The sequence below is a fragment of the Nannospalax galili genome, unplaced genomic scaffold, assembly GCF_000622305.1.
Source record: "Nannospalax galili isolate Female #2095 unplaced genomic scaffold, S.galili_v1.0 scaffold243, whole genome shotgun sequence".
Taxonomy (NCBI): Eukaryota; Metazoa; Chordata; class Mammalia; order Rodentia; family Spalacidae; genus Nannospalax; species Nannospalax galili.
This window is the reverse complement of record NW_008353490.1, coordinates 2,488,705-2,501,267: the sequence shown is the minus strand read 5'-3', so window position 1 is coordinate 2,501,267 and position 12,563 is coordinate 2,488,705. Positions and strand designations below refer to the sequence as shown.

The following is a 12,563-nucleotide window of genomic DNA, read 5'->3' as shown; positions in this document are numbered from 1 at the left end:
CTTCAGTTCTTTGATTTCTTTGTGTGTTCTTTAAATTTGTTGAATTCTTTTTTCATGTTTATAATTGTTCTTTTGAGTTCTAGATCCTTCATTATCTCTAGGGGCTTCTCATTGCACTCCTCTAGAGGACTATTGGTATTTGGTGGGGATATGTCATTTTGGTTTTTCATGTTATTATTTTTCTCTGTGATTTTGGCATGTGAATTGCTTTTGTGTGAGGCCTTCAAGTTTAGGTCTACTTCTTTTTGTGAACTTTATGTGTCTTTGTGGTTTACTTTTTGGGCATGAAAAGCTGGTTCGTCTCAGCTTCCAGTTCTCTCTCTTGATTTTATATTGGAGTGGCCGGATTGATTTTGTCTTCAGGAGTTCCCACAGAGGCCCAATTCAGATGAAGGTCAGATGATTTCAGGCTTTCTCCTAAGGTCTGGATCCCTCCAGGACCAATTTTTGGGGTTGGATTGGCCTGGCAGCCTGGCCCCGAAAAGATGTTGGTCTAGGGCAGCTGGTGGCCATGCCACCCAGAGGTGCAAAGGCAGATGGGGTGGGACGAGGCCCCAAGGACTCCTGGGGATTTCACTGAGGATCTGGTTTGGACTGGATGCAAAGGATCAGGAAGAGGAAGGGTCAGCTCCCAAGTCCCCGAAAGAGGATGGCAGTTGATGCAGGCCCAGGGAAGCAAGAGGAGTTTAGGGTGGGGTCAGGTCCAGAAGCAGTGCTCCTGGGACCCAGAGAAGGCACTAAGTTGGTTTGGATGAAAGGAGTCAGGAAGCAGTATTGTTTACCCAGGTGTCTGGGGCCCCAAGACAAGGAATGGGGCAGGGCCCAATCTTGGAGGAGAGAAGGGCAGGGAGATGGAAGGGTGAATGGGGCTGAGGGATTCAAGGCATGGAAGGCAAGATGGGCTTACCCTGGAGAGAGGCCTGCTGGTGGGAGAGAGGCCTGCTGCAGGTGGTGAATGCCCAGGGAAGCAGAGGCAGGTGAGTGCCAGGCCAGGCCCAGAAGCAGTGCTCCTGGGGCCCAGAGAAGGCACTAAGTTGGTCTGGATGAAAAGGGTCACGAAACAGTATTGGTTCCCCAGGTGTCTGGGGCCCCAAGACCAGGAATGGGCAGGGCCCAAACTCAGAGGAGTGAAGGGGTTCTTGTTTAACTTTTAAAAGAACGACCTCTAGGATTCATTGATTCTTTGTATTGTTTTCTTTGTTTGTATTTCATTAATTTCTGCTCTGAGTTTTGTTATGTCTTATCTTCTGTTGTGTTTGGGTTTTTTTTGTTCTTGCCTTTCCAGTGCCTTTCCAGTGTTAGTTCATTTATTTGTGTTCTTTCTGATTTTTTAATGTAGGCACTTAGAGCTATAAACTTCCCTCTTAGGACTGCTTTTAATGTGTCCCAGAGGTTGTGTTGTGTTGTATTGTCCTTTTCATTGAATTCCAGGAATTCTTTTATTTTTTTCTTAATTTCTTCTTTGAACCACTCATTGTTTAGGAGTCTGTTGTTTGATAACCATGAGGTCATGTAGTGACTAGGGCTTCTTCCAGTGTTGATTTTGAGCTTTATTGCTTTGTGGCCTGATAGAATGCATGGAATTATTTAAATATTTTTGTATTTGTTGATGTTTATTTTGTGGCCCTGTGTGTAGTCAGTCTTTGAAAAAGTTCCATGAGGTTCTGAGTAGAAAATGTATTCTTTAGTGTTTGGTTGGAATAATTGAAAGATGTCTGTTAGGTCCATTTGATGTATGGTATCATTTAATTCAGATGTCTCTCTGTTTATTCTTTGTCTAGTTGACCTGTTTAATGGAGATAGTGGGGTATTGAAACCCCCTACTATTACTGAGTTTGGGTTAATCTGTGTCTCAAAGTCCTGTAGTGTTGTTTTTATGAATTTGGGTGCACCAGAATTTGGTGCATATATGTTAAGGATTGTAACATCTTCTTGGTTAACTGTTCCTTGATCACAATGAAGTGACCCTCCTTAACTCTTTTGATTAGTTTTGCTTTGAAGTCTATTTTGTCAGATATTAGAATTGCAACCCCTGCTTGTTTCTTAGTGCCATTTGCTTGGAATATTATTTTCCATCCTTTTACCTTAAGGTAGTGCCTGTCTTTGAAGGTGGATGGGTTTCTTGCAGCCAGTAAAGACATGTATTTTGATTCTTAATCCATTCACTTAGCCCATGTCTTTTGACTGGGGAGTTCAGTCCATTGATATTTAGGGTTATTATTGAAAGGTGTGTATTGGTTGCTGTCATTTTGATTGCTGTTTCTGTTCTCTGTGTAAGTTTGTGTTTCCTAGATTATATCTTTGTTTATTTTCTTTTGTTGCCCCTAGGGTATAGTCGTTTCTCTCTATTCTCTCTGTATTGCTTCATGTAGTCTTTGGAGGGCTGGTTTTGTGGGCATGTATTCTTTCAAGCTATTTGTGTCATGGATGATTTTTCTTTCCCTCTCAACTATAATAGACGTTTTTGCTGGGTATAATATTCTGGGCTGGCATCCATTGTTTATGTTGAACTGGAAAGACCTTGGTCCAGGTTTTTGTGGCTTTCATAGTTTGCATTGATAAGTCAGCTGTAATTCTGAAGGGCTTTCCTTTGTATGTGACTTGTTTTTCTTTTGCTGCTTTCAGTATTCTTTGTTCTGTACATTTAGTGTTTTTATTGTCATATGTTGTATTGAGTATCTTTTCTGATTCTGTCTATTTGGTGTCTATGTGCTTCCTGTATTTGTATGAGGATGTCTTTCCTTAATTTCAGGAAACTCTCTTCTAAAATCTTGTTTAAGATCTGGTCAACACCATCAACCTGAAATTCTTGTCCTTCCTCTGTTTCTATGTTCCATAGATTTGGTCTTTTCATGGTGTCCCACATCTCTTGCATATTCCATTCCTGAGTTTTATTTTTTTAATTTTCCAAACTCTTTGCTTGAGTGGCCCAATTCTTCAACTGAGTCCTCCAGTGCTGATATTCTGTTTTCCATTTCATTCATTCTAGTTTTTGGGGAAAAAGTCTTCCAGGTTAATTCCTGCTCCATTGCCCCAAGTCCTGTGTTTTAATTATGATCTGTCTTCAGCAGTAGAGCCTTCTTACCTGGAATTCTGGGCAATAACCAAGGACTTTAACAACATCCTCTGTTATTTTGGAAGTCTCTTGGCCAGCTACCCTAGGGGAGGTCTTTCCTGTGTCCCTGTATTCCTTGCTCTACAGCCCTCAGGTATACACTTGCACTAATGTTCAGACACTGTATGTGTATTTCTCAGGGGTTCACAAGCCAACATATTTCCCTCTGTCTTCCCATGCTACCCATGGTCCATTCATCTTTCCTCTCTGTCCAGCCTGCCTCCTCCCTCCCCAGTTAAAGTGTCCCCATTATCCCCTGTCCTCCTCCATAATACCACATCCTCCATCCCCTCTCTCCCGAGTTCCCTCTTTCCCCACCCCCATGATGCCCTGCTTACCCCTCCCTCTCCCCTGCCAACTGAAAACTCCCACTTTCCCCACCTGCCTCTTGGTGACATCTGTTCCCTAATATCCCCCTCTTTCTTTCCCTTTACCTCCATGTTTCCTTTCCATTTTCCTGGCTCTTGCTGTTAGTTACATCAGGATATATACTTACACATAAGGATTAAAATTTTCTTTTAGTAAGTTCTATTTTTGAGAAAAAAAGAAAATGATTAATACATTAAACCAGCTCAGCTAATTGACCAATAATAATAATATTTCCACGTCATTAGGGAAGGTCAAAGAATATCTCTGCTATTTTAAAAATATTCTTTCTTGGTAGATAACTGTAATTTCAAAGATACTGAAATTTAGTAAGCAATGATTCATAGCAAGCATTTAGCAGCTATTTTAATCTCTTTCCAGAAAACTCCTTTATATTCTGTGTATGATTTTGACAACATTCATTATCTGTGTAACAGACTATGTCAGTTATGCAAAAGCCATTATGGCTATGAGAATTCAAATTTAGTTCTATATTAAAAACAGATTTTTACAACAATATATCACATCATTAAATTTTACATTATGACAGGTTTACACACCACTTAACAACTTACTAATTTAGTAAAGCATTAATCCTGACACTTTCAAAATGAGTACTCCATGTTCTTTACTTTCTGTATGTCCAACTGATATTTAAATATGTTTTACTCCTTAACCAAGGAATCTAGAGCCAAAATGAACTGTGAGAAGAACACACTGTTTATTGAGAAGGCTAGGACAGGCTGCAGAAGTAGCCACATTGCCTGAATCAGCTGTATCTTAGCCTTCATTAAAAAACATGTATTTATTTTATTTTTGTGTATATGTGTGTGCTTGCATGAGTTTATGTGTATCACATGCATGCAGGCAGAGGCACCAAATCCCCTGAAACTGGACTTAAAGACAGTTGTGAACAGCCATGTGGGTGCTGGGACCCAAACTATGTTCCTCTGCAAGAGCAGCAAGTGCTCTTAACTGCTAAGCCATGTCTCCAGCCCTTAGCCTTACTTTTGATTTTCATGATGCAGATGCCTTATAAGAATTTTTCTAGGAGTGTGAAAATACACTGTTGTCTTAAACAAAATATTTTCCCAACTTCGTTTTTTTTGTTTTTTTGTTTTTTTTTTTTTCTTTTTGAGAGAGGGTCTCCTTGTAGCCCCAGCCATCCTGGAACTTACTATGTAGACCAGGCTGGCCTCGAATTCACAAAGATCTACCTGCCTCTGCTTCCCGAGTGCTGAGATTAAAGACATGAGCCACCATGCCTGGGCCCCACCATTCTTAATAGAATAAATATAAAGTGAAGAAATATTTATTATAAAATAGTTAGTTATGAAAATTCTTAAAGTTTATTATAATCACAGTGTTTTGATAATATTGATCATGAATAAGTTTTATTGATTGATTAAATATTAATGAAGAGTATATGTTTATAATAGAGTTTCCTAGAAAGACTATCTGAAAGGATTAATGAAGAAAGCAAACAATATAATTTTATTTGATTTTTGTGTATTTTATACAAATATCTTACTCATCTTTATATCCCCTCCCCCATCTATACCCTCCCATAGACCCCCCCACCACCAGCTTTCATGCATTCTGTCATTTACCTTAAGGCCTATAGAATCAAGTTAGTATACCAGACACCCCTCAATGCAAGTTAATCCCCTGAGTTCTGAGCTGCCAAGAGTTCTTTGGCTAAGTTTAGGACCAGCTACCCATTTCCACAGTTCTATGCTGGGTTTTTGTCAGATTGAGTTTGCATGGGTCTCTTGTGCATGCTGACACTATTATTGTAGGTTCATATAAGTAAAGTCTCAGGAGCCTGTAAGACAGACTCTGTTTCTATATGGTCATGAACTTACTCCCGTGACTCTTACAATCTCTCAGCACCCTCTTCTGCAGTGGTCCCTGAGCCCAGGGTTGGTGAAGTTCATTTTAAGATATTTCTGCAGGGCTGGAGAGATGGCTTAGCAGTTAAGAGCACTGACTACTCTTGCAAAGGACCTGGGTTTGATTCCCAGCACCCACCTGACAGCTAACAACTATTCATAACTCCAGTTTCATGGGATCTGATGCCCTCTTCTGACCTCCAGAGGCATTGCATGAAAGGGTGCACTTGAATGCAGGCAATACACTCCTGCACATTAAAAGTAAATAAATAAAAATAAAATAAATCATTTCTGCAAGCCATTATCCACAATGCAATACTATAACTATTTAATAATTCTTTGAAGTCTGTTGTTCTAATAATGATGTGAAAGTAAGTTTTTGCTATTGATGTCACAATGAACATTATCTTTGCTATAATTATTCGTCACCTGTTCTCACAATTCTCCAGTCAGTTTGAGAACTGTTTAGATCTATAGCCCATCTTTTTATTGGGTCGTTTATTTTCTTATTTCTTTCTTTTTTGAGTTCTTTGTATATATTTGAATATTAATCCTCTGTTGGATGTATAGCTGGTGACGACTTTCTCCCATTCTTCTTTCTTTCCTTGGTTGTTTCTTTTGCTGTACAGAAAGTTTGTAATGTAATGAGGTCTCATTTATTGCTTGTTGGCCTTAGTGTCTAAGAAGCTGCTGTTTGGTTTAGAAAGTCCTTTTCTATGCCAATATCTTCGAGAGTGCTACCTATGTTTTCTTCTAGCAGTTTCTGAGTTTCAGAATTTATATTGACGTCTTTGATCCATTTGGAGTTGACTTTTGTGCAGGGTGAAAGATAAGGGTTAATGATCATTCTTCTGCAAGTGGATATCCAGTTTTGCCAGCGCCATTTGTTTGGTGAAGAAGCACCTTAAAAAGTGCTCAACATTCTTAGTAATTAGAGAATTTCAGATAAAAACCAGTCTAAGATTCCATCTTACCCCAATTAGATTGGCAAAGATCCCGAGAAAGACTCCAAATGCTGGAAAGGATGTAGAAAAAGAGGAACGCTCATTCACTGCTGGTGGGAATACAAACTCCTGCAACCATTATGGAAAGCAGTGTGGAGAACCCTCAAAAACCTGAAAATGAACTTCTCATATGATCTAGTGATACCACTCCTTGGTATAAAGCCAAAAGAGTCATCATACCTGTACATCAATGCTTGTTGCTGCTCTTTTCACAATAGCTAGGAAATGGAAACAACTTAAATGTCCCTTAACTGAAGAATGGTTAATGAAAATGTGGTACATCTACTAAATGGAGTTCTACTCAGCAGTAAGAAAAGATGAAATTATGAAATTTCCAGGTAAATGGTTCGAGCTAGAGAATTCTATACCAAGTGAAGTAACAAAACACAGAAAAGAAAAGCGATGCATGTTCTCCCTCATTTGTGGATTGTAGCTCCAATCCCTTATATGGGACTATATAAATTTTGATGTTACACCAGGAGCCAGGGAAAGGGAAAGGATACCTGGACTATAAAGGAAAAGAACAACCTGAAAGGAGGACAGTAGGGAACAGATGTTACCTGAGGGAGTTGGAAAAACTGGGAATAATCGGCAGAGAGGAGAGGAGGAAGGGACATGCAGGGGACCATTGGGTAGGGGAGGGAGGGAACTCAGGAGAAGAAAAATGCGGGGAGTGGAGTTGGGAAGTATTGGTCGGAGGGGAGGGATAGTGGAGGCACTGTGAGTAGGGAGGGAGGGAAGAGAGAAGTTGAACGGAAGAAAAAAGAATGGAGATGAGTGAATCTCTGGGGGCTGGGAAACCTAGAGGGAAAAGTGATGCCCTGGATGCCCTATGAGAAATGTACATAGAGTGTTTGAACATTAATGTATATGCATACCTGGAAGCTGTTTGACAGGTAATGCAGTGCCGGATAGAAGAGACTTCCCTTAGAGTGACAAACATGCCATACAACACTCATCAAAGAACCTCCTTTTTGCATCAGAGTTGCACATCTGGTCAGGCACAGAGAACATACCTCTGGGAGATGCCCAGTACTAGGTGACACATCTGCAGTCAAATCTCTACAACTAAGGCCCATGGAACATAGTGCAATAAGGGGTAAAGAGAGGTCTAATGCATCCCTGAACTCTCACAAGCAAGGATCTCTTGTATATCAGAGTGCGATGGATGCAGACAGCCACATCTGACCAAGTTTTGGAGAAAGAGAGACTGTAGAGTGTAGGATGGGACTCCTATATGGAGCCTCACTCACCCACGGCTCAGGGACCATTGTGGAAGAGGAGGTGGAAAGATTGTAAAAGCCAGGGCCAGTTCATGATTACAGGGAAGTAGAAGCTTCCAGGTCATTGGAGGCTTGCTCATGTGAGCCTGTGGCAGCAGGCATCTTGTGTGGGACCTGTGTCGGCTCAGTGAAGGAAGGGCTCAAAGCGGAGGTAAAAAATTAGCTCTCAGGCCAACCCTAGATTGAGAACTATTTGAGACTGATTGCTGCTTGGTGAGGGAGAGTATGACTTAACCTACAACCACTGGATGGGCTGACTAGACTCCAGTGGATGCATTTACACTGAAGGACACTTGGGTACAAACACCTGCATGAACAGTACTCAGCTTGTATGACAGAGTACATAGGGTTCAGTAGGGCAGGTGAATAGGGGGAGGCATGGATAGGGGAAGGGGTCTGGACTCCAGTGGGAAATATTGAATGAAATTTAAAAATTCAAATAAAAATTCTCCAGTCAGATTTCAGAGCATTTTAAAGCTCTAATTTTACCTCCCAGTACCTAAAATTACATGTAGTCTGGTGATCATAGTCTTTACACATTGTTACTAGAATGTGTAAAACACATGTGTATTAGGATCTGTTTCAACATATATATATATATATATAAACTTCAGATTATACACTTTCTCATGTTAATTAGGATTACTTTTCTGTTGTTTCTGGATTTCCAATATGTTTCTTTTACATGTGCAGAACTTTTGTTATAGAGCTATTTTAGTATATATTTTCCTTCAATAATACTTAGCATATATTTCAAAATTATTTTACCATTTTGATTAATGCTTTGGCACAGTAAGTATAAATTTATATGTGCAGAGTTTCAGTGTAGAACATAACATATGCCCCAGGAAGTTCACAGGCTTTGCTAGATGAAAACAACAAGCTTAAGAATGTGGATTGAATGCACTGCGGGTAGAGACACCATGCTGTTCTGAACTGAGCTAGTCACCAGCAGCAATGACCGCACTGTGGCAGCCTTTCTAAGAACCATGTGATATACCTTGTTTATGTCAGTTTAGTAGAAATTGAACAATCTAATTCTTGTTACATTTATATTTGCAGCAACTATAATATCCTGATGAGCATCCACCACAAAATTTTCCTTTGTCATGCTTTTTTGTAGCTCCGTGTGAAGGCAATACGTTCTTCTGTCACAGTAACATGTGTATTAACAACACGCTGGTCTGCAATGGGCTCCAGAACTGTGTGTATCCCTGGGATGAAAATCACTGTAAAGGTAATAATGATCAGTCATTGCAGTTTGCAAAATAGAGCTTATATAGTGGGAAGGAGGTATATCTGATTCACTCTTGAAAAATAGAGGATGCAGCTTTGTCAATTTCTCCATGTCTTAGATTTAATCTGTGAACACTTTCCTTGACTTTCCTCGACGTGAACCAAACGTTTCCTTATTCATACTAACCGTGGACTCAGGTAAATTCTAAGACACTAAATAAAAACATCTCAGGAGAATCTGCAGAGCCATGGAGAGAGTGGAGGAGCTCCTTATTAGGGATCCTCACCGCTCTGCCATATCAAGTTCACCTTACTCCATTTCCTCCACTGTTTTTACTTACTCTATTTTTATCTTCAATGTACTTTGTGCACACACTCTAGAGGTAAACTATGCAGAAGAGTCAGTTCTGTTGTCAAGTTCTTATGGTTACTTAAAGCCACTTCAATTTCACTACCAAATGCATTACTTCCTCTCCACTGAAAACAGTTCCCAAGGCATCTGCCCCATCGACTCACCTATAATCAATACTTTCTTTTTCAGACAGGACTTGTTGACTGGGTAATGCTCCACTTTTATTAATATGAAATAAACATATAAATTCCATTACTAAGTTCCAAGATTAAACATTTTCAAAAGAAAGTAAACAAGCAATTAACTCTTTCCTGCTTAAATTTTCATATTATCACTATACTGTCTATAAAAAGAAGCAAAGAAATCTTACCCAGTAGTCATTGTCTATGAGAATCAGTAAGAAATTTTCGTCTAATGAAAATCATGTTGATGGCAGGTGTTAGCCATGATCTGTATCTAAAGAAACACTGAGAATAGAGAGGAAGTTAAATGCTTTCTAAATTATCCTCATGCCTCAGTGTTAGTAAGTATCCATCAATACCAGCTGTTTGCCTGTCAATTTTTTTGCGTGTATGTAAGAGTATGTGCCATGCAACAACATGAAAATTTATTAAAGATGGATTCTGATGCTCCTTCTTTACTTGAGAGCATTAATGCATCTTTGCTTGTTTAATTCATTCCCTTGTGCTAGGAGAATTTACTGCCTGTGATTACGAGTACTGTATTGGAGTTAGCTTCATGGCTTAACATTTAGAATAGTCTAAAGGAATGTTCAATCTGCCCTTGAAATGAATGTGTATTTTCAGCTATTTTGTGATTTGCTCTTTGATATCTATATGTTTGGTAGGTTTATACAGCAGTGTACATATCTTTTATTTCCTTTTGTATTTTCTTCCATGTTTTATGCAGAATTGAAAGATGGTATTGTCTTCTCTAGATCATATAGGGTTGGGTGGCCTGCTTGTCCCTCCACATCTGTAAAGCTTTCATTTCATGAGCATGATCCATGTGTGTTTGAATTGTTATATTTTACTGATTCCCCTTCACCACCATAAAATTATCAAACATCTTAGTAATGTTGTTGTCCTCGAGTGCACATTGTATGCATCCTAGCTTTCTTTGACCATAATTTCATCCTTTTCATTCATTTACTCTCTACTTAATAAAAGAATTGTTTGCTACAGAAAATATATAGTTGTTTCTTTTCATCCAGTCCAACGGTCTCTGCATTTTCATTAGATTGCGAGCTCTGTCTGTATTAATGCTACATTTATCGTTGCTCTATTCACATCCCTCATTAATTTTTGGTTCATACGTGTCTCATGTATCTTTTAATCTTTTCTCCTTGCCTTTTCTTTACTACATGGATATAGTTTACTGTAATATTTAACGTTATTTCAATATTTTCCTGGTTGACTTTTGATGTGGTTGATTTAGGGGTTAAATATACAACTTAAGTTTTAAGAATATACTTTCTATTTATATTAACATGTCTAATAAGATGTAAAGCATTATTCCCACATAGAGTACTATTCTTCATTTCTTTTGTCCATTTTTTCTCATGTTATGGCTATGCATGTTGCAGCCTTAACAGTCATTATAATAATTACTACTTTGTAATTACTACCCATTTTATTTAATGGGTATTGAGACGGCACTACATAATAGTATAATCTTCTATAAAACTCTTCTTATTTATTGTTTTTTGCCCTATATTTATTTCTTGGAATTTTCTTACCTTTTGTGTCTTTCTCATGTTGTAAAAACTGGCTCAAATCCCACTAAGCTCATTTCTACTGTTATCATGAAGGACATTGCATTTCTATGGGTTGTAGGCTCCACAGCACAATGATGTTCAGATAGCATTGTGTATTTTACAAAAAAAAAATTAATAAGGGGAGAATGAAGAAGAAATTCACAACTTCACCATCTTTCAAAATAATTTATAGAATTTTCTTTATTAGGTACTTCAATTTTCCTATTTAATTTTTAATTGAATTTCCTGTTGCATAATCTACTTGTGCGAGACTTATAGTCTTCATTACATATTCTATGTAAGGCAGGTCTTTGAAGGTTTTTATTTTTGTTTCCTAGACTATGACTTTGTTTAGTTTAAAAAATGCTTTTGCTAGATATTAAGTTTGGGTTCACAGGATTTTTTAATGTGATTTCTTTTTGCTAAACTTAAAAAAAATTTCCAATGTATATTTTTATTGAATTTTTGTGCATTTCATGCATTTTGTCTTCTTTTAATGTGATATTTAATTGATTTTCCTTGTTCTGCTTTGAGCCTGTGTGCAAGCTTCCTTTTGGCCTCCAATGCTGATCAATTGAATAACACCCTTTGGGGCCCCTTTTACTGAATGTGTTGTTTTCTCCTTATGGACTGCTACATTTTTCTCTTCATCTGTATTATTAAAAACCTTCAGTAGTATGATTCTGGGGGGTAGAGTTTTATGTTTATTCTACTTGGACTTTCTGAACTTGGATGAGTTAGCATGCCTGGGAAGATCTAAGCCTTTGATTAAAAACATTTCCCAGTTCCTCTAGTCTCTCCGTATAAATTCCCATTTGCTTATTTGCTAGATTTTTCTGAGGTTCTGTTAAATTTTCTGCATTTTCCCATAATTTTTATTTCTCTATCTTCTACTTTGCAGAAGGAATCTTGTGTTTTAAGTCTGCAGTCTCCTTAAATAAAAGTTGGTGCTTGGAGGGCAGAGGGATGCAGTCATTGCTGAAATGCTGCAGGTCTCTATAGTTCCTGAAGAATATCCCCAGTTGTTTGCTTTTTAAAGAAATGGATTAAATTTTTAAATATTCTTGTGAGAATTTATTATTTGTATATCCCTCCAAGCCTTTGTCCATGTGTGTATTATATGTTGAACCGGTGCCCTCCTGCCCTCCTTTCTCCCACTTTCTCATGAACGCCCATTTGCTATCCACCCGCAGGCCATTGCCTATACCTTCATTACACCAGCGTTTTTGTGCTCAACTTTTAATAATTTTTTATGTGAAAATTCAATGCAAATTCTCTTGCTTCCACTCCAAAATATAGGTCTTGGTAGTAGAATGTGATTATTTCTATGACTTCAATTATATGTCAAGTCTCAATAGAGAGAAAAGCACTTGTATCTATGCCCCACTCAGGAAATTTAAAAGTTATGACTAAGAGATGAAAATAACTTATTGTTCAGAATTACCAAATCATTCACAAATGTTATATTATAGGATTTGTATAGGATTATAACATGTACAGGCACACACACACACACACACACACACTTAAAGCAGAGATGGTAGACAAGGGTTATTTTT

General features: G+C 38.2%; 1 protein-coding gene across 3 annotated transcripts in view; it reads left to right on the top strand.

Annotated features, from left to right (window-relative positions):
• Neto1 (neuropilin and tolloid like 1) overlaps positions 1-12,563 on the top strand; it is a 153,809-nt gene that overhangs the window by 120,694 nt on the left and 20,552 nt on the right. For all 3 annotated transcript variants that reach the window (XM_008850660.2, XM_008850659.2, XM_008850658.1), the window contains exon 8: positions 8,784-8,897. In XM_008850660.2, coding sequence (XP_008848882.1) covers positions 8,784-8,897 — 114 coding nt within the window. The remainder of the gene's footprint in view (positions 1-8,783; positions 8,898-12,563) is intronic.